Here is a 26,752-nt window from a genome sequence, read left to right on the forward strand (position 1 = left end):
CAGGACCACTTTTGCTGAGGATTAAGTGTATGTCGACTTTAAACCTAGCCTGTTTCCATTGCCATTTGTGAAATCCTCGGTTCCTCTTCCATCATTGCAAGATGACAGTCGTGTGTTTGGGAGATTTACCAAGTGTCCAGAACTTGGCATAAACCTGGGATACCACAGGTTTTTCAGATGCTCACTCTTGATGCTAATTTACACATGAGGACACTGGGTATAATTCTACCTTATTTTAGTTATCTACACAGTGTTTCTCAGCCTTGGCACTATAGACACTGTGAGCTGCATAATTTTTTGTCCTGTGAGTAGTAGCATGTTTAGCAGCATACACAGCCTTTATCCACGATGCCAGTAGCACCTCCCCAGCTGTGACAGCCAAAAGTGTCTCCAGACATTTACAGACGTCCTCTGAGAGACAGAACCATTTCAAACTGAGAACCACTGTCAAGTATTGTACTGTTAGACCAGGGCCTACACACCATCCTGTAAGTGACTATGAGCCAGAATAGCCAAATCATGCTGGAATTTGCCTACTTAAAACTTTATTGTATTTAGACTTTCAGGCAAGATGGAGGCATAGGTAAACATGGCTCACTTCCTGGTACAACCACATCAAAATTAGAACTAAACTGTAGAACAACCATTACCCAGAACTGTCAGAACTCAAGTTGAATGAAAGTCTGACAACTACAAAACTAAAGAAACCACATCTATCCAGGCAGAAGACATGGATACATGGAACAGGCGGGTTTCACACCCTCAGGTAGTGGATAAAAATTCAGGTGGAGGGATATCTCAGGTGTGAGGAGTCCCAGCCCAACATCAGAGCCCCAGCCCAAGGTTCCAGTGCCACAGAGATGAGTCCCCATAACTTCTGGCCATGAAAACCAGTGGGGCTGGAGTTGAAGAAAGTAACTACTGGAATCCCTAGCAGCATCTTTTAAAAGGGCTGCACACGGACTTACTCAGACTTATCCCCTCTGAGCTCCGGCACTGGGGTGGCTGCTTGAAAGGCACCAGTGGCATACGGGGAGGAACAAAGTGCCTGGCATCAAGGCGAGAGCTGGGGGGCAGCTTTCTCTAAGACACAAAGGTGGTTAGAGGCCATTGCTCCTTTTCTGAGCCACAGAGCCAGAAGGTGGAAGCCATATCTGAGACTCCATTAACCTGGCTTACATGGTTGGCTCTGCACTGATGAATCCACCAGTCTTCACCCCAGCAAACTCATGGGCTTACCCAAGCTGTTAACAGTGGCCTTTCCATATTAATGGCTGGTCTCAGCTCAGGCTTCACATCTTCCTAAATCCTCTCAAGCAGACAACAGCTAGCCTCAGTGAGACCCCAGCACCACACCTCTGGCTAACTGGCCCTACAACTGGCACTAGCATCAGCCAAATTTAGATCATAGTTTCACTTCTCATGGGAGCCTCCAAACCCAGCACAAGTAACATCTACTTGCAGATTGCTTGGTAGCTCATGCTGGGCAGCCTAGGCAGAACACAGGTGGTGGCTGACCATGGCCTACATTTTCAGGGAAACTTCAGAGCCTTTGAGTCCAGTGGATAGCTACCAACCACATGGGAGCACCACAACCCAGCCCCTGTGCAGCTGATCCTCCATGGAGGGTGGAAGTTGGTGGTCAGTGGTCACAGCCAGTCCTTGCAGCTGACTGGCCTGGGTAAATCCTTTCCCTTGGCCTGTCAACAGCAATCAAGGTCCAACTACAAGAGGAGGGTTTACTCAGCCCACACAAAGGGTGCACCTTGAATATCTAGCCTGGGTGAAAGAGGAGGCTGTGCCGCAGAAATCTACAGGACATATTACATTAGGCCATGCTACCAAGACAGGGAGTCATAGCAGATCTACCCAATATACAGAAACAAGCACAGGGAGGCTGCCAAAATGAGGAGATAAAGAAACATGGCCCAAATGAAAGAACAGATCAAAACTCCAGAAAAAGAACTAAACAAAATGGAGATAAGCAACCTATCAGATGCAGAGTTCAAACACTAGTGATAAGGATGCTTAAGGAACTTAGTCAGGACCTCAACAGCATAAAAAAGATTCAGTCAGAAATGAAGGATACACTAATTGAAATAAAGAACAATTTACAGGGAAACAACAGTAGAGTGGACAAAACTGAGAATCAGATCAATGATTTGGAACATAAGGAAGTAAAAAACAACCAATCAGAACAAGAGGAAAAAGACCCCCCCCCCCAAATGAGGATAGTGTGAGGAGCCCCTGGGACAACTTAAAGCATTCCAACATTCACATCATAAAGGTGCCAGAAGGAAAAGAGACAGAACAAGAAATTGGAAATCTATTTGAAAAAATAATGAAAGGAAGCTTCCTAATTTGGTGAAGAAAATAGACATGCAAGTCCAGGAAGCATAGAGAGTCCCAAACAAGATGATACAAAGAAGCCCACTCCAAGACACATCATAACTAAAATACCAAACGTTAAAGATAAAGAGAAAATCTTAAAAGCAGGAAGAGAAATGCAGCTGATTACCTACAGGGGAGTTCCCATAAGACTGTCATCTGATTTCTCAAAAGAAAGTTTGCAGACTAGAAAGCATTGGCAAGAAATATTCAAAGTCATATAAAGCAGGGACCTACAAGATTGCTTTACTCAGCAAAGCTATGATTTGGAATTGAAGGACAGATAAAGAGCTTCCCAGGAAAGAAAAAAAACTAAAGGAGTTTTTCCTTACCAAACCATTATTTTATGAAATGTTAAAGGGACTTATTTTAAAAAAAAATCAAAACTCTGAACAATGAAATGTCAATAAACACATACCTATCAAAAGTTGAAATCTATAAAACAAACTAAAACAAAGAGAGCAGAGACAGAATCATGGATATGGAGAGCATTTTGATGGTTGCCAGATGGGAAGGGTTTCTGGGGAACAGGTGAAGAGGTGAGGGGATTAAGAAGTAAAAACAGACAGTCACAGAATAGCCACAGGGGTGTGAAGTACAGTATAGAAAATGGAGTGGCCAAAGAATTTATGTGTATGACCCATAAAGATAATTTAAGTGTAGGGATTGCCTAAAGGAGTTGGGCATATTGGGTGGAAACTTTATTGTATTTGATTATATTCACAGTATTTGTTCATCTGCATTTTCCTTTACTAAACCTAATACTTTTTGTAAATTTTATGAAAATTTATTTTTAGCTTCCTTATTAATCTATACTTTTATAACTCTAAAAACAACACTAAATATTTTATCTGGAAGGTAACCCTATACTGACAGAGTGCTACAATCAATAAGGTGGTTGACAAGCATTAATTTTTGCACCTTCATTTTGCACAAGAGCTAGAAGGTATCTGAAGTAGAAGAGACAAAACTGTGCCCTGCCCTGGAAGAGGGGTGGGGGTGGGGTGTTGGACTGCCCTGCCCTGGCCAGTGAAGCAATGACCCTCAGAATCAGGCAGTGATGAAGGAGAGTCCATAGGAACTGTGGGCCGTTTTACCTGTTTGAAACATGATTTCTTAATTTGAAAAATGGGTCATGGCGAGAGTTAAGTAAGTAGATCATATTTGAACAAACAGTGATTGAGTGCATGTGCCCTGGCAGGCACTGGGCTAGTTGTAGAAAAGTAAGACTAGGACCCTATCCTGAGGAGCTTATGAAGAGTTCCTCTCCATAAGGGTTTCTGGGGAACAGGTGAAGAGGTGAGGGGATTAAGAAGTAAAAACAGACAGTCACAGAATAGCCACAGGGGTGTGAAGTACAGTATAGAAAATGGAGTGGCCAAAGAATTTATGTGTATGACCCATAAAGATAATTTAAGTGTAGGGATTGCCTAAAGGAGTTAGGCATATTGGGTGGAAACTTTATTGTATTTGATTATATTCACAGTATTTGTTCATCTGCATTTTCCTCCCCAATACATATTAAGTCTCCTCTCTAGAGACTTAATATGTATTGTATTCCAAAGATTTGGATACTGTTCTGTATAAAAAAATTATTATATATTTTTTCTTTCTTAACTTTAAGAGATTATTACCTTTTTGGCACCAATAATTCCTTTTCAAATTAAAACTTTCCCTTTTTCCAATTACTATGTCCTATTAATCTCTGAAATATTTTATAATAATTGATTTCATATTATTCAGCTTTTTAAGTAAATAAGATGGAAATGGCATTAAATTTCAGGAATTATGTAGAATCTGCCAAGTCATGCATAAATGTTTAATCTAGGCTGAATTAATTGGTTAGTGTGATTTGGGTAATAAGTAAGCTAGTAAAAGAGGGAAAAGGGGAGAAAAAGAGGGTATTTAAAAACATCTTTTAACTTAAATAATTATGCTAAGATAATTTCAGCAATACTTGAACACACAGATAAGTAAGGGGAGAAGGCAGAATCTGCTCTTTGCAATCTGCTTTTTCCCTATTTATAAGTCGTACACATTTTCCATATCAAATACTGTGTTATTTTATGTACATGAACAAGATAGTTAGTACCCTCATCATGTGTTCCTGTTGATTCAACCATGTTTCCTCTTTGGATATTAGGTTGTTCCAAATTGTTTGCTATTATAAGAAATGCTACATTAAACACCTTTGTGAAATCCTGCAGGTGGTTTTACCAAGTCAGAGAATATTTTTAAGGCTTTTAAGTACATGTTGCACATGAAAGCCTGTGGCATTACACCACCAGAATAATAATGCCCTTTTTGCCTCATGCTGGGAAATCTAAGTAGTATGATTCTTTATCATTTTGGTAGATGAAAAAGGAAGCTAATGTAGCTTTACAAATGTTTTATTTTCAAGTTGAGTGAGAGCTTCTTCTATACCATTTGTTTGATATAGTAATGGCCTGAGGGTTTTTATTCTACACGATTTCTTTAGTAATCTATTTATATCTTGATATACAAATATATATTTTATTCTTATTTCTAAAATACCATGTTTCTCTAATCAGCTTCTAATTAAGATCAGCAAGCCCTTTGATTTATAATGGGTAGTTATATTCTGTGCCCGCCCACATTTAGAATAAAGTCATCGTACATGTTAAATCTATGCTGTTTTAGAAAACATAACATTTCCTTAGAAAGCACAATGTTTTCTTACATGTCAAGAGTAATGAAAAGTTCCCAAGTACTTTAAAATAGTTAGGATTTTTTTATGCTTTCCAAATTAAAATGAGTAATGTACCCAAGAGCACACAAGTATCTGACCTTTTAGAAGGTGCTGCAGCATACATGGCATACAGCATATATATTTCTCAGATCCAGTTTGTGAGCAGTAGCAGAGATTCCTGCAGTGTGTATACTCTCCAGAGTTTGCCCTGGTTGCCCTGCCCAGAGAACGGAACCCAGCGTTCAAGGCCCTGATTTTTAGGAAGTGTGCCTTTTCTGTGGGTCAGCAGTTCCCCCAAAGGTATCCAATGGAAATATGCTATAGAAAAGAATTAGTGTTCATAGTTAAATATGTTCCATAGTTAGTTCTTAGCTCTGTGTAAATAGAGTTTTGTGCTCATAGTTCCCTTAATATACCTTCATAGGAATTTCTTGGTTTTATTTTCTTTTCTTTACAATTTTTCCTGTTACTGGTATGGTAGGATATAATTGATTTTTTAAAATTTTATCTCTAATCACATTTTAATTTTGAGATTATTTGGTTATCCGTATATATGTGTGTATATATATATATATATATATATATATATATATATGTAGTCTTTATTACTTTATATATATATATGTATTTAAAGACTTTTTTAGTCCAAATCCTGTTGGTTTTCAGTTCTTTACTGTAGTCAGTGTAAATTATGATTTATTTTCCCTTTTCACATTGCTAGCAGTAGCAACCATGCATCCGAAGACCATGTATTTAACTTTTTTTGGCATCAAAACTACATCGTTATTGTTAGGAGTGGCAGATCCTAGTCAGGAGCAACCTTTTAACTCTGTGTTTTCCTTTTTTCCTTAAAAAGTATTCACTATTAGTTTTGGAATCTTTAGAGTAAAACCTGGAAATTGTAAGTACTGAGCTTTCTGTGATGGGCCATCCATTTGAAATCTTATTCAGTTTTAAACTAGGACTTGAAGCTTCTTTGGACCCTGATATAATTCTGGTACTTGAATTGCAACTTTATAGAAAATGCATCAGATTATTTGGGAACACACCTTTACAAAGATGCTTCTGTGGTATCTTCACCATCCAAAGTAGGATTGTCACTCTTATAAACTCAAAGGGGAACATCAAAGAAATTAACTCACCTGCTTGGTTATCTATTTCTCCAGTTCTAAGTCAGAGAGGGCTAAGAGGGCAGGCAGGGCACTAAACCAATGCCCTCCTGGACTCTGTGCCAGGCACGACACCCAGGATGATTCTCTGCACAGGCTAACTCAGTTAAGACTCATGATAGTTCTGTGAGGCACGTGCCCTTATTCCCTCTTCACAACTGTAGAAACCACTTTGTTCAAACTGGTGAAATATCAAATCCAGGGTTTCTACTGAAATCTCTTAGATTTCAAACCCCATTCGCATAACCAGATACCACAGCAGGCGGTTGAAAGTATTAATTATGTCTTTATTTAGTCCAGCAACTTTCAACTAGTGTGTTGCAAAAGGCACACTTCCAGTATCTGACTGTTTCATCAGGAGCAATGACTTCTTTTCCCTTAGACTGTCTAATTTAAAAAATGACAACCACCAACACAACAACAGCCGTCTGGTGTGAACGCCCTGTCTTAAGCCATAAATAATAGAGTGGTATCTTATTGGTCATGTCACATAAGGTTGTACCTGATTGGTTAATTCTTGGTACTAGAAATCCTTATATATAAGAACAGGCACTTGATTTCTTAAAAAGTCACTTTTGAGTAAAAAGGGTAGGTACTTACTTTTTTTTGTAAGTCAATCAAAATTCTACCACTTCTGTCAGATTGGAAAATAATATATTTCGATGTGCTGCAGAATTTTAGTAATAAGTTTATGTGTGCCATGAGATGAGGAAGGTTGACAACAGTGTGGTGAGTGCTGGGGGAGGGGGGTATAAGGGGACTAAATGGTAATGGAAAAATACACAATAAATTTTAAATCAAAAAAGAAAGAAAAAAGTTGAGAATCACTGATAGATCACTGAAATAGAGTGGGAAAGGAATCCTTCCTACCCTCTAAGTCATTTCTTAGTTAATGAGGGAATGAAAATTTGCAGCATCCCCAAATTTATTCATCTCTTTGGATTTCTCTGAAGTACCTTTCATCTCACTAAATGTGTTTCAGCGATTATGGGCAGAGGAGGTGACTGACATTCTATGGATGATACTCCAGGAGTGCTAACTAACTGAATGGCGAGTGGTGTAATCAGAACATCATGTGGAGAGAACTTAACTAAAATGTCCTTTCTCTGATATTAGATGTTTTAGCTTAGTCGCAGACTGGTTCTAGGATTGGCTCATTATTAGAATGACCTTTCATGGGCTGCAGTGGTTATCTGGCCAAAAACTAACAAATGCACAAAATTTTCTCTGAAGCTAGTATCAAAAGATCCAGTTATCTTGTTATGCAACTCTTACTATCAACACAGCACCATGTGCTTCAACACAATTTCCTTTCCTCTAGTTCCTCCACTTAAAATGTTTTTTACCTTATGTCCACAAAAATCTTGTAAAATGGTAGTTTAATCTTGTCACCTCATTGCAAAAAAAATGTCTTCAGTCTTCAGGATTAAAGTTTAAACCCCGTGTTAGTTTTTGAAGCCCTTTGCACACTGGCCTCCTTTTCTAGCTTTTAGTCGATCTGCATGAATCTGCAGTTTTATTAAGATTGGTTATTTTATGGGTTTTACCCAACACGTCTAGGACCTTTGTGTCCTGGCACATTTTTTAAATTCTATACCTCTAAACTCGAGGGGTTCCCCTCTCTTTTCTACATGTGTAAATTCTTGTTTCTTGAAACAGTATACCCTACAATGATCTCTCTGCAGGTTGACTGTCACAGTCTTCTCCCAGCCTACCGGGGTCTGGTGAGCAACCCACATGCAGAGGCGTTGGCAGAAGGCTTGGAAGTCTGGCACTATTTTTCCTCTAAGTAGCAATCCATCTCAGTTTCCAAATTCTGAAATGTTCCAGACTAAAGCCTGTGGAGAAATGTAATGTTTCATAAATATGAAAATGTATCATATTAATGAAGAATTCAGGGCTTAGATCAATGGATGCCAAAATTAGCTTTGTAATCAAGTCATACAGCAGCCTTTAAACATTCAGAATACTTAGGTCCTTCCCTAAACATCCTGATGCTTTGGATTTGGGTTAGAATGCTAGAATCTCATAGTCATTCTCCAGAAGGTGATACACAAAGGGGCATTATTTTGTTATTGTTTTACTTTAATGTTCTAGCATTTGATATCATTAACCATCCCCCATTTGATACCCCTTCTCCTTCTATCATCCCTGCCCAGTCTTTCCTTCCTCTGTTTCCTCATTAAATGTTTCCCTTCAAATGACCTTCTCTCTTTCTTACTATATATGCAATTGCCTATACCTAATTAATTCTTTCTTATATGCCCATCATGTAAAGCTTAGAACTTCCTGCTGTGCTCCAAGCACATGTACACCTAGTGGTCTTCAATGTTGTGATCACCCATGGCTCACACAAACACAAGACAGATCATGCCCTATATTGGGTTTTGTGTTTTCATCTTTGTCCTTTCCACACTCCCCAGAACTCCTGCCTCCTGCTTTCTCCATCATGGTAACTGGTACCACCAGCCATTCAGTCTACGAAGCCAGAATGTGGGCATAAGCTTGCCTCTCATTCGTCTCCCCACATCCATTGGGCAGTCACCACGTCTAGCTTTTCCTTATCCATTTAACATCTTTAGCATCTCTTGCACCTATTCTGACCCTTCTGTGGATAACTAGCTGTGTCTACATAATGAATGCGAATCAGACTTCTCACTGATTGCTTGGGGTGCCTGACTTCCCCTTTTACCTACCTCCCTTAAAGGCATGGGTTCAAATGTCTCCTCTAAGAAACTTCCCCTGCCTGGTTTAGATGTCCCTCCACTGTACTCCTGCCTCTGTCATAGCGCTTACTCCACTCTCTTACAAATGTGGACTTCTCATGGCTTTTTCCTACTGGATCATAACCATCTGAGGGCAGCGATCAAGTCTTAGGACATTTGTGTCCTAGAAACAGGCCAGGATCTACTATATAATATATTCATAAAGATTAGTTGGATGGATGCATTAATAAATTAGCCTATAAGTCTAAATAGAGAAAAATGCTTAAATAGCTTAGCCTTATAATTAAAATAATGCATACAACTTATATAACTGGAAAAATACAGAAAAGCAAAAAGGAAAATTAAAAGCTCATAATTTTGTTACATAAAGCTAACTACACTTTATTTTTATAGCTTCTTGGCCTTTTTTTCTATGCATGGATGAATATAATAATTATACATGCATACATATACACTATTTTGTAAACTGCTCTTAGTTAAGCGTATCTCTGCCATCATTCTACCTGTGCACATTTAGTGAGCATGTATTACTTTTGTAACAAGAAGAAAAATCCTAAAAAAGGAAATTGATTATCCTGTGAAACTCACTTTGCAATAGGAAGATGACTGAGTTCTAAGGACCATCATGAAGACCAAGCAAAATGCTGTTAAGAACATTGTCCTTAGAGGAAAAAAAAAAGGTGAATTAAAGGAATCTCAAACTGGCCTAGTTTCCCAACATGAGATCTTTAACCATAGTTAATGCTAAATTTTCTGATTGAAGGTCATCTGGCTTTTAATGGTATTAGGGTTAAATTGAAATCTAAAATGACTGTCATTTTTAAGAAGACCAGAGTGTTGAATAGTCTTTAAAATACTATACTTTCTGGAACAACTTAGACCCTATGTAGCCAAACCCAGTATACCTCAGAATACAAACTATATTCTGGAAAACTAACTTTAAGTGTCTCACACCATTATGTCGTACTGTAATTTTATAATGATGTTTTAAGGCATGTCACTAATAAAGAAAAAAAAAAAAGACCCCCACAGCAATCCCTAAAGGAATTATTTTTCTCTCTTTGTGTTTAACACAAGCTATAAGTTTTGGGAAACTGCTGGACAAATTTAAGTTATAGGATTATTAGCTGCTTATGTAAATATTCACACTTCTCTTTTTTAATACTTTAAAGTGTTTTAAAGCAATATTGCTTCCTTCCATTCTTTTCCTGGTAGTTTTACCTTTTTTTTTTTTTTCATCAACTTACAGTTCTAGAAATTCCTCATTACCTTCCAGAAGGACCTTATTAGGCAGCCACTCATGAGTAACTTCACTAACCAGCTTTGGCAAATGCCTTGAGTTAATCAGTGACTCTGTGGCTGGACCTGCGCTCATGAAAAAATAACCCCCTTTATAAGTGAGCTCTTCACTGTGGTGGCCGTGCTTTCTGGTGGAGGAGTGAGCGCCAGCACTTCGGAGAGTAGCTTGTCCATCTCTCTTTCCCATTGCAGAAAAATTCATCCCTGCAATGGGTGCTGCACACAGCGTTTGGGAGTAAGTATGCAGAAGCCATAGTTATTGAAAGCCTAAATGCCTGCAGAGGAATGGAGGGAGGGAAGCTCCGAGGCAGTGTTAATTACCAGCTCTAGGGAACAGCTGCCGAGAGCCTCTGTACTACCTTCAGCCGGGTGTTGCTATGTGAGAACGTGAGCCTGGGGTTGCTAGGGATTCCCGTCATTTTCAGAAGAAGCCAAAATAAGAATTGTGTCAGGTACCCCAAATTTTTCAGTAGTAGCCACAGTTTAATTTTTTTTAAAGTAGTATTCAGTCCACAATGAATGCATCTGCCACTTAGTCCAAGCTATAGGCTGCCAGCCGTAGGTCTCCATCATTGGTATTCATAAAAATGTTTAGTTTTTACTTAGTTTTGAGTCATCTTTTTTTTTAACTGTAACTGTTGTTTTTGATCAATGAGTCTCAAGAGAACTTTCCCATTATTTTTGGTGAAGTAGACATAGAAGCATATTTAGTTACATTGTGAATAAAATTTTCTCTTTTTTTACATTTTTCCAACTTTATTTTAAATAAGTTGTTTTAGCTTAATTTAATATGAACAAACACCTTTTCTAAAAATCAGTACAATAAAGCTTTCTTTTTATAAGGCATGCTAAGACCCTTTAAGAATGGATTTATACCTGGGCACCACTAACCATTGGTTTCATTTGCAGGGGTGTCCAACCCATGGCCCATGGGCCGTGTGCAGCCCAGGATGGCTATGAATGCAGCCCAACACAAAATCGTAAATTTACTTAAAACCTTTTTTGCTCATCAGTTTTCGTTAGTGTTTGTGTATTTATATGTGACCCAAGACAACTCTTCTTCCAGTGTGGCCCAGAGATGCCAAAAGGTTGGACACCCCTGCTTGGGGTTGCAGAATATTGAATCTGGAGAGACTTTGCAGGGCAAGGAAAAATGACCTTTTTCATATAAGGACCCCAGGACCATTGATGTGGGTTTTAAAATGTGGTCGCTTTCTGATAACGACCTCTGTAGTGAAGAGTGCTTTGTCCTATTGGGCTTCTGTGGCTGTATTTAGAATGGAGCCTGAGGAGGTTTTAGACTGGAGTGCATTGGTATGTCTTTAATTTATAATCAGTAATGCAAGTGAGCAGTGGGTCCGGCTGCATGCATATATATTTTAGTACTTTCTAGGTCATATTCTGTCTCTTTCCTTTCCTTGTTTTATTCTTTCCCATTCTCTTGCCATAATGTATTCTGAAGTATGTTTTTTTTAATGTAATAGCTGTTGAATTGTTTAATGGTTTCTGCTTATGATTTTTAAATTACATGGTTCTTTGGAGGTTATACCTTATTCTGTATAGATAGCCCCAATTTTTTTTTTCTTACCAATCACTTGACTTTTGATAAGACAGGAACTGCTTTCTGGGTCATTCTGGTCAAGTTTGTTGGTTTGCATGGTAGCAAGTCTCAGACAATCACAGAGAAGGGGCTTTCTAAACGATCTGTCCAAAAGTAGAATGAACTTCCTTATACATTTGATGCTCCAAAAACCTACATAGCTTTTTTTTTCATTTTAGAAGCTCAAAGAGATTAATTACTAATCATTGCCAGCCTAAATGCCTGCAGGAGCCCGACGGAGGAACGGCGGGAGGGCCACTGGGAGGCAGTGTTACAGGCCTGCTCCAGGGAACAGCTGCCGAGAGCCTCTGCGCCCCTCCGCTCCGACCAGGTGTTTCCCAAAGCGTCCAGCTGGGGACCAGTAGCACCAATCTGGGAGTTCAGGTCTTTAACTTAGAAATGTGTACTTTTTTTTTTTTTTTTACTTTACCTCGCAACTGTGTTAGAAAAAAACAGGAAAAAAAGCAACAATAAATTACATCCTACCATACCTAGTAGTCTTGTGTGACAAAATAGACTGTAATTATACCTAACACTCATACACCTAAAGTGTGAATAGTAGACTAATGTTTTCTTCCAAGCATCAACTCAGATTTTTTACCACGTCTTATTTATATTCCTCAACCCTACAGCTTTGTCAGTGACAGGCTTTTATAAAAGAAGGAAGTCAGGAAGGACAGTGGGACCGACCAGAGAGGAAATGGTGAGGCTTATTGGTTGAGACCACGAACTGACCTGAGGTTGTGGCTACTTTCCCCCCGAACGCGCTGTGTGGCCGAGGGCAAGTTAATCTGTGCAAGCATCTGTTTTCCCCTCCATTAAAGTAGAACGACCTCCAGGGGTTCCTGTGGGGGAAAACAAGCTCGCCCACACGCTACATGAAAGTCAGGTGTCGCTCTGCTACGATTTCTCACGCAGTCTGTAGGGCTTTTCTGCCTTAGGGAAGGCTGCTGCCTCCCAGCAACCATCTTTGAATTTCTTTTTCAGAGGTGGCAAAATAGAGATTTGTAACTTGAATTAGGTGCTTCCTTTGGGGTGAACCCTAAAAAGACCTTTGAGTTCATGAAGAAATCTGGTTAAGCTCAAATTTGTAATCGGACAGAAAATCCACACAAAGCCCGGGTGCCAGGTTTTGGCAGTAACTGTTGCTGGATAGGTTCGAACGGGCTTGCACCTGGAGGAGTGGGTCCGAGCTTCTCCCCATGTCCACTGCCACGTCTGTGCTGTGGCCTTGACCATCTCTTGTCTGGGTCACTGTTGTAGCCCTGTGAACAAAGCCTTTGTTTGTAGTCAGTTTTATCTTCTCCTGACCTTCCCTGCTTGGCTCTGCGGCAATCTTGCTAAGCCTTGGAGCTGGCCAGGCCCTCCCTGCCAGAGCCCTGGGTGTCGCCTCCCCAGTGTGGCTCAGGCTTCAGCTGTTCGCACACGTCCTTCACAGACATCCCCCTACCTGCATACCGGCTGCACTTCTGTGCACTTCATAGTTGTCTTTCAAGGACTTAAATCCCCCTTTTTCTTAGCCTTTTCCTGAGCAGTCATAGCTGTGAAGTCAGAAGTATAATAGGCTAGTTGTACTTACTACTGATACTCTTTAAATGTGTGTGTAACTATCAAACTGTGTCCCTCTGTGTGTCCTCTGAATCCCTGGAGTGGCCCCTGCCATACTTTGGGATGCATTGGCCTCAGGGTAAGGTCCAAGCATTTTATCCTGTGCCCAGGACTTTCTGTGACCCAGTATTCCAGCCTCTCTGGCCTTCTTTCTCGTCTCCCGCTACTCCACTAAGCGAATAAATCTCGCTCTTTCATTCCTCCTGTCAGGAATTTCTCCCCTGTCTGACGAGTCCTGTCCAACACAGTCGGCTCAGAGGCCTGCTGGCTTCTGTCGAGTATTGTCTAACTGTGCAAGGAGGTTTTGTTTGCTCTCCTCAACCTGAGAACTCTGGGGCAGGGCTGGGTCTCCTGTGTCTCAGCAGTGCTGTTCCTGTCACAGAATTCCCTCTCAGGAGTCATCAGTGACCGGCGCCATGGCCCTTCTTTCTCCCTGCCATGTCCAGCGTGACCTCCTTCTGGCATCCCCCTGCTCTCACTTACACTGCCGTGTCTGATTGCACATGTTGTCCCCGGCGGAATGCCGTCTGCCCTTCTTGTAACTGGCTCTTCCTCTCCTTCAAGACCCAGCTTAACCGTGACCCTTGGGAGGCCTTTCCCGACCCTAGCCTGAGCTGATTCTCCCCTGGGCTTACCTTTGGCATCATTCTTTAAGAAAATGCTATAAAGAAAAGAGGCGGCAGCATGAGCACAGGGGCCAGAATGGATGCTGGAGCAGAGACACAATAGCATACGCCTGGAACAAAGAGAACGTTTTGGGGATTGGCACAAAACAAAGCTTTTAGGCAGCCCCAAGGAGTTTGAATGCCTCATTAATCCTATGGGGAGTTCTGAGGAGGATTTTACATTGCAGGGTGAAGTGATCAGACTTGCTTTTTATAAAATTGCTTCTACTTCTCTGCCATTTCTTCTTGGCTTCCTTCCAGGACCACTTCTACTGCTTCCTCCTTAAACATTAGCATTTACCGTACCCGGTTCTTGACCCAGTTCCCTGCTCACGTGTGTTACCACACCCATGGTTCACGGCCAGTGTAGTGGTTATTACTGGTAATTGTAGCTTGGCTGGAGGCTGTGCATCGTGTCTTGAGCTCACAGGCTGAGAAATGCAACGACTCATGGAGACCACAGGGTGAGTCCCTGAGTGAGCGTCCAAACAGGCCATCAGCAGGCTTTCAGAGGTCAAAGGCCAATGATACCTAAGATACTGTTCTGTTTGACAGAAGGTCACTTAGAGAAAATGAGCTTCACTAAAGTAGTGAGGGACAGGACGAGATTTTAAAACTTTGCCTCCTTTTAGACAGTATCTGAGGCAGGTTAACCAAGGGCATGTACTGAACGATTAATAAAATCAGAATGGAAGAATTCAAGAATGAAAAGAAGTTGGAAAGTCTGCTAACCCAAATAGTAACAACGTACTCTGAAGGGAAGAAGAGATGTGGGAAGGGAGCTCCAGGTTAAAACAAGATGCAGAGGCTCTTCTGTTTTAAGGGTGGGGGAGTGCAAGCAGGGTTGTGGATTGAGATGAGGGAGACAAAGGGGTGGAGAGGACAGAGGGGAGAAGTGGAAGCAATGGAGGCAATTCACCAAGGAGGGGGCCTGTCGAAAGTACAGCGGGGAGGGTTAAAACTGGAGAAGGGTTCCTTTTCCTGGAGACGCAGACTGCCAAGAGGGCCAGTGGAGGGGAGCGCATTAATAGGATGGTGTAACGGACAATCCTCTGGGCAGAGAGGGAGGCAGGTACAAGACTGAGGGTGAGAGCTCGAGAAAGCCGAGGTCCGAAGTAGCTGTGTGTGCAGCAGTGGAGGAGGAGGCCAGGAGGTGAGCAGGGAGCCCCGTGAGGGAGGGTCGTCCCTGGCCAAGGTTAGCAGCTGTGGCCTTACCTCGGATTCCTTAAGCATGAACAAGCAAGCCCGGCATTAGCCTTCCTCACAGAGGAGGAGGTAGGACGATTGTTTCTGTTTCCATGGGCAGGTGTTTGGAAGTGCAGGTGTTGTGGAAGGCTCACAGTGGTGTGCCTCTCGGGGTCGGCGAGGACGGTGAGACAGAAAGATTGACCTGGAAGTGTGTGGACCCAGGAGGGGCTCATGGCCGAGGTGAGGGGAAAGATGGGGGTCGGGGTGAGAGTCTCACTGATAAAGTCTTGAGGAAGGAGTGGCTGAGGTGGAGGCAGAGAGCCAGGAGGGGAATTTTCAGAACTTAACGGCCTGTTTCCAGAAGGGAGGGTTGAGTTCTGGGAACTAACCACCAGGAAAACCCGGTTAGCCAGAAAAGAACCATTCCAAGAATTTGGTTAAGTAAACTTCAATAAACTTCTACTCTAATCTGGATGGAAAAAAAGATGAAGTCATCTCCTCTTTCTCTCCTCCTCAATTAATTAGTAAAAGTAACATAAACAAACAATGGAGAATGGAACAAAAGTAGGGCTGGGAGAGGGACCCTGAGTCCTCCTTCCATTTGGTCAGAATTAAGCCATCAGTTTGGTTCCAAATGAACTGGAACTTTCTCTCACGGAACACGACTTTCTCAACCTCATTCCTCCTGCTTTTCCATGAGAGGCTGGCTGTGGGGGCCTTTCTGCAGGAGAGGATGCAGAAGCGTCATGAGGAAGGCTGCTACTGAGGGAAACCAGGCCGTGGCCATGTCTGAGAAGAGATGTGAGCAGTTCCCGTTGGGGTGCCCTTTTGCAGAACATCCTTTTAAGCTTCTCTATCTCATCTCACCTGAGGCCTCCCAAGGAGTGGGTGACTGTTACCTGTGAGACAGAATCCACCCCTGGGAGAGGAGGGGGGCCCCTCAGGGTGCCTGCCCTGCCTGCCTCAGCCAGTGGAGAACCATTCCCACAAACGTGGCTGAGGCGAGGCGGCCGCCCCACAGAGCTCCCCACGCACAGAGCACAGAGCTGGCCGTGCCGGGAGCCTATTGTTGGAAGGCGTCGGAGGAGGAACAGGAGTGGGCAGCATGTGCCCTGAGGGCCACCCAGGGCATTTCACTAATGTTAAACTCTGTTAATAAAACCCAAAGCCAAAGAAGTAGTTGCCTGTATTGTGAGAACTCTGGCTATGGACAGGAATATGCTGGTGCCCCTTGAAGTTCAGCAGTCATAAAAGAGGAGGCAGTTAGCTCAGATTGGCTGGAACGTTTCCAGAGGTGGGGGTTTGGGCATATTATTCTATCTGCTGAACCTCAGTGTTTTCATCTTTCAGTTGGGCATGGTAAGACTTGCCCTTGGAGTTATAGTGCAATGTAAGGTCCCTGGGGCAGGGAATCCCATCTTTCTTTTTAGGTAGCAGATACATTTCATCAGCATTGCCAAAACTGTAAGATTCCTTCTGTGTTTAATATTAATAATGTTTATGACTCTGAGCCTCTTTTCTGTGATATTTTGAGAATGCCTTTTTCCTCTTTGTCTAGAGAGTCTCTCCTGTGGTAAGTCTAACAAGGCCAGAGCTCACTCAGTGTAAAGGGCTGGCCCTGACTGCTGTGGTCTCACCTCCAACTGCTGCGAGATAGGCCACTCACCTGACAGTGACAAACCAGGGCCATGACTCACCACTCACTGTGAACCCAGCAGTTTCCAGAGAACCTGAGGTTTGGGAGAAGCTCACTTACCTGGTCAGCCCAGGTTCCTACCCAGGTTGAGATTTTTCTAAAGAGAATGGCAGATGCAGATAAGAATGCTTTGTGCCTAAATCAATGTATGGAGCCATTTTCTTCCATAGTATGCCTTCTGTGGCAGGGAGCTTTAACGCTCCATGCCCAGCCAACCAGTTCCTCAGATAGTCACAGCCTTCCCATGGGACTCGAGCCATCAATCTAGACCAGACCACTCCTGCTTCCTTTCAAGAAGCAGGTGGAGGAAGAGGTGTTACCCTTCCCTCAGAGGCTTACCTCTATTAGGACCACCTCAATCCATCAGAGATGCTCTAATAATCTTGAACTTCAAAAGAGAATGCATTAGGCAAAAGAATCCTCCTTTTTGCAGGAAATCCTTCAGACTTCACACAGATCTTTCCTTTCTCTCATTTCCCATCCATTTCACCCTCCCAATGGGTTGTGGGAATGGGTAGTCTTCATTAAGCAGAGAATGTCTAATTATATTCTCCTCCAGAATAATGGGTCCTTCCTACCTCCCACCTTCATAATCACAAAGGACTGCTCAAATGGTCTCCTCAGGCAATTTAATGTCCCCATCACCAAAAAGGGAACTGGCTGGCAATTGCTAAGATAAGATCGCTCCTTAAAATCTTTGTAGACCAGCAGATTTCACAATTAATATTTTCTTATAATGTCTGACAAGAAATGAAATCTTAACTCCAAACTCATGCCTTCTCCCTCATTCCCTTGCAGTCTTGTGCAGGGATGTGTATCAGCAGGAGCTTTTAGCGCTTCCTGCCACGCTGCTTGAGTGTGCATGCTTGTGCAGTGACTTCCCCATCAGGACAAAGTGTTAGAGGACAAACAAACGAATGGTTTGTGGGAAATGGGTCCAAAAACTGATAAAAATTGTCTTGTGTCATAACTAAGAAGTTCACTGAGAAGCGGTTCAGAAATCAGTGTGGACTCCAGTGGAGGACTCTGTAGTGAGGTTGAGAGGACTCAGCCTGCCACCTCACGAGATCTGGTCCTGGCCATGATGCTGAGGGCTGACTTCAGAGCCCCCATTTCCTTAAAACAAAGGAGAGTTAGTTGGATTAAATGATATCCAATGTCCCCACCAGCTGTCACATTCTAGAAGGTAGTAAGCTCTACAAGGTCAGACTCACTGGCGTGTAGTGGGCGCACAGGGAGTGTTGTCAAAGGAAGCAGTGCCCTCCAGCCAGGGACCACTAGCAACCCACCTCCAGGTGAACGAATCGGGTTGACTCCTTGCGGTGAAGGACAGTGCGCACCGTGGAACCATGGGCCGATTCAGGAAGAAAGTGCTAGAAAACAGTTGTGAGGTTTAGGTTCGTGTTAGGTGATTCAGGGAGGACTTATGGAACTGGGAATTTGCTCTAGGTTGTCAGAAAGCAGAGGTCAGTCTGTGATTGGGTTTCTTCTAAATCTTAGCTGGGAGGTAAGGCTAGAGAGGTTCATGCTATAGCTGGTAAAGAAGAGCAGTCATTCATAGTGACCACATTAGAGGGATATTTGGTCATTTTTTTATGGCTGGACAATGATATGTTTTTGCCGTGTTCAGATATAAGACCTCAGAGGGGTCTTGTTTTTATCATAATTCATCATGGTGATAGCATGGCCTTATCTGATGTTAATGTTTTGTACAATTGTTTATATTCCACTGGAAATTCCCAAAGCATCTCTGTGAGTAACCAGCTAGATCCTAGCAGCACTGGGGCCTGGCTAATAAGGACCAGGCTAGATCCCAGGTATCAGGGACTGCGCTTTTCTCTTTCTCACAAGTAAGCTAGCCAACAAATAATCAGAAAGCCATTTTATCCAGTGTGGATATACTTGTATAATATCTTCTTTTCCAAAAGTGCAACTGAAGCCTGTTTGGTTCTCAACTCTGTTACAAAATATACGGTTAAGATGGGTGAAATTTTAAGTGTAGAAAACCAAAATAATCAAAATTGTATATCTACCAAACCTCTCTGGTGATTTATTTCATTGTTTCTAAGTTAATTATTACTAGGAAATTTCATACGATTTGGTAAGAGTAGTCCAGAGATTACAAAGACTATGTATAGCTGGTGGGAGGGCAAACAATGACATCCCTCAAAAGGGCAACACTGTTATAATATATCAGAATTGTACTGACTTGTTCTTTTGACAACACTGTCTCACTTCTGGGAATATACACTGTAGCTGTACCTGTACGTGTGTGAAATGACTCACGCATCAACTTATTCATCATAACACTGTTGATAACAGCACAGTGCTGTCAGCAGCCCAAGTGCATAGCCCTTGTAGAGGATGGTTATGTAAACTATGGTACATCCATGCAGTAAAGGACTGTGTAGCTATAAGCAAAAGAATGAGGAAGCCACCAATGTACTAATGTGGAAAGATAGCATATATTAAGTGAAATAACCAAGGTAGAGAATAGTACTATCTTTTGTAGAAATGGAAAACAAAAAGAATACATATTCATATTTATATATACATAACACTACAAAAACACAAGAAACTAAAAAAGTGATCCCGTATAGAGGAACAGGGTGGGCACAGAATGTGGTGGGTAGGGTTTTGAGGGAGAAGACAAAGGAAATTTCTCATTATTTGCTTTTTGAAATATAATTTTGATGCTTGAATTATAAAAATGTACTACGTCTTCCAAAAATTAAAATAACTTAAAGATATGATGTGAAATACCTTTCTTCCACTCTATTTTGTTCCCTAGAGGTAACCATTTTGATTAATTTCCTACATAGACTTACAATTTCTTATATAGAGTAGTACACTGTATTAGCCAAGGATCTCCAGAGAAACAGAAATAATAAGATATGTGTGTGTGTATGTGTGTGTGTATGAAGAAAAGAGAGAGAGAGATTGAGATTTGTTTTTAGGAAATGGCTTACATGATGTGGAGGCTGGTAATTCCGATCTCTGAAGGGTAACCTGATGAACCTGATGGGCTGGATACCCAGAGAAGAGTTGATTTTGCAGTCTCAAGTACAAAGGCCAACTAGAGACAGAATGCTTTCTTGCTCAGGAGACTTCAGTTCTTCTCTTAAGGCCTTCAACTGATTGGGTGATGCCCACTCACAATATTGAGGGTAATTTGTGTTACTGAAATCTACTAGTTTAAATGTTAATTACATCAAAAAAACAACAAAAACCTTTACTAACATCTACACTAGCATTTGACCATAAACTGGCCAAGTCCAAACCAAGTTGACATATAAAATTAGCCACCACTTTCATGTACAGTTTTAACACACATCTGTATCTGTTTGTTATTTTTGCATAGAAGTGGTTGCACATCATACACATTGATACACACCTTGTCTTGCGTGAGCACTTTTCAAATTTTGAAGGAATAGGAGAAATCTCGAAGTATGCCTTTAGAGAATATATATGAAAATTGGTAACTTTGTATTATAGAAGAAACCACATGATTAATGGGAAATGACAGCTTAGAAACACATTTGGTAGTAGTTAAGGTTTACATTGTATCAAGACTCCTGCAAACCGACACGGAAAACATTGATTCCACAATGAGCCACTGACTCACAAAGAGCCAGCCCGTGAGAGGAAAGTTGCAGCTGACCAGGAAGAAATCATTTGAAAAATGTCCATCTCACTAACAATCACAGAAATGCAGAGTGAGTCAGATAAAACTTAAGTCTATATTAAATTCATTTGTTTAAAGGATAGGCAACGTTGTTATGAAACTTGGAGGCAGCTGCAATGCAGGTGTTAAAGGAGTCAGCCTTTCAAAAGCAGTTCGGTGAGATGAATCACACACTATAAAATCATGCCCTTTGGCCCAGTAATCCCTTTTCTGTTAACGAACTTTGAGGAAATAATTTAAAAGATGGTAAAAGGCATAGATCATGAGGATGTTCATTATAACATTTTGTACAAAGATAGAGAATAAGCTAAATATCCTGAAAGCATAAGAATACAGGCTAATTATGGTTCACTACTTTCATGAAATGTAGCCATTGAAAATCAATACAGAGACTAGCAACGTGGCATATGTGCATTATTTCATGTGACATCTAACAAATAATTATGCCTTGACCTTGATTACAATGACCTTGATTACAGTGATGAGAACACTGCACATGTGGACAAGGACAGATAGGAATGTGGAAACCTAAACACAGTTTGAGCCGTTAGAACATCAGAATTGTGTGTGACATTTTTTATGCTCTTTTAGTCCTATTAATATATGTCTCCATTCATTTGTGCTGCTGTAACAAAATACCATATACTGGGGGGCTTATAAACAACAAAAATGTGCTCCTCCCAGCTGTAAAGGCTGAGATGTCCTCCAGATCGAGGTGCTGGCAGATTTGTTTTCCGGTGAGGGCACTTGTCCTGGTTGGTAGGCCTTTTCACCGTGTCCTCGTGTGCTGAACAGGAGTAGCTGACTCCACGGAGTCTCTTTCATCAGGGCACTAACCCCAGTCAGGAGGGTTCTGTCCTCAAGACTTAAGCATCTCTCCAAGGTCCTACCTCCAGATACTGTCACATCAGGGATTAGGTTTCAAGCAATGAATTTTGGAGTGACACAAACATTCAAGCTATGGCAATATTGTTACTGTATAATACTTTTACGTAACAGGGAGTCAATATTGTCTCAAATTGGCATGATCATTTTGTAATGAGAAAAGACTTTAAGAATCATTTGATCCTACCTATCATCCACTCCCACCACTGGGATGGTCACAGGTGTGGAATCTAAAGTCAGAGAGCTTGTGACTTGCATACCTAGGGGAGTCATCGCAGGTGTTGGGACTGAGAGCTATCATTTTCTGCTTGGAAACTGGCCATCTGTCTATTGATTACGCCTGGGGAGATGCTTCAGAACCTTGAGATGTTAAATCTGTATAAGAAGAACAGAAATTGGAAGCAAACTACATTCCTATGTCAATATAGTTAGCTCCATGTCTAATATTAAATAATAGCTAGCGTTACTCACTTTGTAGTTTCTAAAGGTGTTTCATTAAAATTATAATAGTGCTTCATTCTACAAAAAGACCTATTAGAATGTTATTTATCTTTGTTCCCATCTTAAGCCTCAGATTAATTTCTTCCAGTGAATATAAGGATATAATAAATGAAGACCCAATGAGGACACACTGGTATATTTTGTTGTATTTTTCAGTTTTATGTTCCATCCCTTGATCTTTTTTTCAGATTGAAATACAGTTTCTCAGGGCCTGTGGCCCTCTGCTTTCATTTGTTCACTTATTCTCCCCAACTTTGGAATGTTCTAGTAGAGGTCATCTTCACAGGGAGAAATTTCCCAATTAGCCAAATGGATTTGCCGAGCAGGACAAAGATGGTTGGACGTGCCTGAGTCCCTGCTGGTGCCTGCCAGGAAAGCGGATTTGATGCTAATTCCTCTGATGAACATGTTTTTCAGGGTGGATCACTTGTACACATTCTTTGTTCAGTGGTCTCCTGACGTCTATGGGAAAGATGCCAAAGAACAAGGCTTCGTGGTGGTGGAAAAGGAAGAACTGAATATGATCGACAACTTCTTCAGTGAGCCGACCACCAAGAGCTGGGAGGTGAGCACTCGAGGAGGGGCTAGACTGTCGTGGTCCTTAAACCACAGTATTCAGTCAAAATGTTCTTGTGTCCAGATTCCAAGAGCTTCTTGGCTTACAAGAAGGTAGGGTCCCTGTGCGCCTTTGAAGTTATAGTCTGATGCAACCTTACTCATGTTTGAAGCTAGCTATGTATGTCAGAAAGGCTACCCCACCACCACCACCACCGGGTCATTTCACTCCCCCTTTTAAAAACTGCTGCTGTGTCCCTTTTATGTAAAGCATGAAATTAACGCTCCTTAATTTGGCCTGAAAAGCCCTTAATAGTTTTTGGGTTTTTTTGAGCACTTACCAAACCCTTGCCATGTTAGAGGCACAGGGATGAGATAAGTAGAAGCTAGCATTAAGAAGTATAAATGACTCAGGACATTATAACAAGATGATTGCTATTGTAGGTGAAGTACCAGGCTCTACAAGAGGCTGTAGCTAGTCGTCCGAATGGAGCAGGGGAGCCACCCAGGAGAAGTGGTCTGGGCGGAGGTCAGCAGTGGGGAGACAGGTAGCTGTGGTGGAAGCGGGACACTGAGCATGTTCTGGCCAGAACGAAAAGTCTGTGCAGAGAAATGACTCAGCAGGGAAACAGAGAGCATGGGACATTTTTCTTTTAATTGATTTATTTTTTAATCCTCACCTGAGGACATGTTTACTGACCTTAGAGAGACAGGAAGGGAGAGAGAGAGAAACATCTATGTGAGAGAGAAACATTGATCGGTTGCTTCCCATATGCTCCCTGACTGGAGATCGAACCAGCAACCTAGGCATGTGTCTTGATCAGGATTGAACCCACCTTTTGGTGTACAGGACCAACTGAGCCACCTGGCCAGGGCGCATGGAGCATTTGGTGAACTCACAAAAATTTGTGTGGCTTGAGCATAGAGTGCAAAGCTGAGGAAATAGCAGGAAATGAAGCTGGAGAAGGAAGCACGGACAGATCATGAAGGATCTATTTACCAAGTGTAGGAGATTGTTTGGTTGTTTTCCTAAGGGCAGTAGGAAGGCATGGAGCCTGGAGAAGTATACACAGATGTGCATTGAAGGAGATTGCTGCCTGGCTGGCAGAAGTACAGTAGATTGGAGAGAACAACACTTGAACTTGAACACCCCTTAGGAGGCGCTTGCAGTAATCATGTTGAGAATGGTTGCAGGAAGAATAGAGGCAAGCAATGAAAAGAATTGAGTGCTTTTGAAAGAGAGAAGGTAGAATACACAGGACTTTGTGAGTAAGTGATGACATGTGTGGAAAGTATGGAAGATGTCAAGATTAATCTCTTAGTTTTTAGAGTTGGAACTGAAGGGGTGGTGAGATAGTGAAATAAGGAGCACAGCAAGAGGATTAGATGTAGTAGAAAACACTCTTGTATTATGATTTTAATCTGCATTTGAGGGACCCGTGGAATGTCCAAAAGACAACTGAGTATAAAAGTTAGGAAAAAGATCTAAATATATACTTTGGGGAATCATTAGCAGGAAGTTTTACGAGTAGATGAGATCATCCCAGGAGACTGTGATGGTGGGAAGGGAGCAGGGCTCAGAACAGAACCCTTAAGGACCAACACTGGCCAAAGGGCCAGAGACAGTAGTACCCACAGATAGTAGTAGTGAGAAGGAGCAGCCAGGAGAGGGGGAGGGAAACTTGAAAGACATATCTTAGAAGCCAGAGGAAGAGAATGTTTCAGAAGGCAGGAAATTGGTCAAAAATGACTAATGGTGTTGTAGAGGAGTCAAAAAATAAGAACTAAGTGATATCTTGGGTTTCAAGCCAAGGAGTTAGTTGGCGACTGTGCCAAAAACAGTTTCATTGAAGTGGTAGGTCCAGTGGTTCAAAGAATGAGTGGGGGATGGGAGATTAGTAGTCAGTGGGGGCAAACAACTCAGATTTGGCTTTGGAAGCTAAAATTGAGGTGAACTGTTAATCTGGAAGAGGAAGTGTGGTTGGGGAAGGGCTTTCCCTCTTGTTAGAGAGGCTTGAACCTTTTGGCTGAGGTCAGCGAGATGATGGTGTGGAAGATAAGGGAATGAGAGAATACCAGGAGAGTGGATCCCTGAATGTCCGCAAGGGATATGCGGGTGGAGATAGGTTCGACCTCAGATTGGTGGTCAGACAGTAGAAAAGAGGAGGATATTTGCAAATAAAGTATAGATTGGGTGGTAGTAAATTGTGAATGGTTCCTTTGAAACAGAAGGAGGGAGTGTCCCCTAGAAGTGAAGGAGGAGTGGGAGGAATATGGAGAAGGTGTGAAACGACAACTCGGGAGACTAGGGAAAATGCTAAGGAACTGTATGAAGGCCCCTTGGAGTGCGCGCCATACACTGATAAGGGCACCAGGCTGCGGTGATGGGCAGTGTTCTCCAGAATCATCAAGTGGACAGTCAGATTCTTCCAAGCCTGGGACGTTGTAGGATTGGAACGACCAAAGGTGATGAGGCTGGCCCCTGAGCTCTGGTCCCTTCTGGAATGCCAAGTCCTTTCATACATGTATTTGCCGTCACTCTTCCCTTTCTCATCTACTCCCTTCAAGGTCCAGCTCATTTGTCGCTTCTGTGATGCTTTCTGGAGTAGTTACTCCTGCTGTCCTCCTAAGCCCAGTGTTCATAACTCTGTAATATGTTGCCCAACAGTTTTCTTGTTTACATGTTTTTATCCCATAGCTCATACACTCCTCCTTTGAGACCATCATTTGAAGCTATTAAAGCCTATTAGGCTCTCCATCCCTTGGCTTCGTATATCAATTCTGTTTTGTTTTGGGGTTTTTTGTCTGTTTATTTTCCTTCTGCCTCTCACCAGGCTTTCTGAGTTTATAGTGCTTGTTCCTGGAAGTTTTACCTGGGTCCTTCTCTTCTTATCTGTTATTCTTCCTTGGATGAGCTCATCAACCTGTGTTCTGTGCTATTACTCCCACCTCTGCCTTCTCCTACACACCTCTTTCTCCCAAGCTGCTGCTCTAGAGCTTCAAATTGCCCCATAGGCACTGCTGGAAGTCGCCACCAGGCTGGGATCATGTGACGTTGGCATTCTGCCCAAGGCACCCAGGAATATGAAGCCTTGTCCGCACCAAATCATCTCTGCCCGAGAGGCCCCCGTGAGGTGTGTGCACAAAGGAAGCCAAGTCAGAAAGGGTGTGTCTTCCTACCGAGGCTGTGGTCTCTTGCCCTATATGGAGTTCTAGAAAGAAGGTTTAGGTTGTCCTGGGGACTTGCCCTTTCCTCACTAGGCCTGAATATTTTGAGCCCAAACCATTCCCTTAAGGCCTATTGTGCCTCAATTCCAACCTTGAATCTCAGCTCTTGACAACTCCAGTGAGAGAAGAGGCCACACCTACCAGTACCAGAGGAAAAGGGGCTACAGTGGTATTTAGAGAAAGGTCTGCTTCAGAATCTAAGGCAGAAGGGAGTGGGCTTGGGCAGTCCACCCCAGGCCTTCTCGGTTTGAGCCACCGTGAAGAATGAAAGAAGGCAATCTCTCTAAACCTACAGTGAAAGAGGAAAAAAATCATTGGCCTGTTCCAGGCTCTGAATGTTCTTGCTGAAAGGCACACATGGGAAAAAAAGATACCTGGAGACAGGTGACTGGACTGATCAGGCCACCTTATCCCTATTTTCGTGCCACATGGACAGAGTTCAAGAGTACGATTTGAACAATGCTGCCAATTTCCCTCCCATGCAGGAGCCAGCTCTGCTTACTAGCATTCCTGCAGAGCCAAGCCTTTCTCCCCTCTGTGGGTGGGGAGGAGGAACTTTCCCTCCCCTAGAAGCTATGGGGGTCTGGTCCTCCGCATGCCCCAAACAGCATCTTTCTCCCAGACTTGCTTCTCATATATTCCCATTTCGGTTGGTGGTGCTGTAACCAAGCAGCCAGGGGGCGCATTCATGTGGTACCTTGGTGGGTGACCCAACAATCAGTATGGGAAGGAACAGGCCTTTATTTACAATATTTCAACCTTAGTGGGGCTCAGGGCACTTATGCTTGGAGTCCTCCTTTCCCATGAGGCCCAGCACTTCCCTTGTTCCCCAAAAGGCTGTAAGCCAAA

At 42.3% G+C, this 26,752-nt stretch overlaps 1 protein-coding gene across 7 annotated transcripts in view; it reads left to right on the plus strand.

The window, feature by feature from the left end:
- The window catches only part of NCOA7 (nuclear receptor coactivator 7), a 135,715-nt gene that overhangs the window by 94,305 nt on the left and 14,658 nt on the right, over positions 1–26,752 (plus strand). For all 7 annotated transcript variants that reach the window (XM_036024654.1, XM_028509127.2, XM_028509122.2 and 4 more), the window contains one exon: positions 22,538–22,685. In XM_036024654.1, coding sequence (XP_035880547.1) covers positions 22,538–22,685 — 148 coding nt within the window. The remainder of the gene's footprint in view (positions 1–22,537; positions 22,686–26,752) is intronic.

This window comes from Phyllostomus discolor, chromosome 4 (genome assembly GCF_004126475.2).
Source record: "Phyllostomus discolor isolate MPI-MPIP mPhyDis1 chromosome 4, mPhyDis1.pri.v3, whole genome shotgun sequence".
NCBI lineage: Eukaryota > Metazoa > Chordata > Mammalia > Chiroptera > Phyllostomidae > Phyllostomus > Phyllostomus discolor.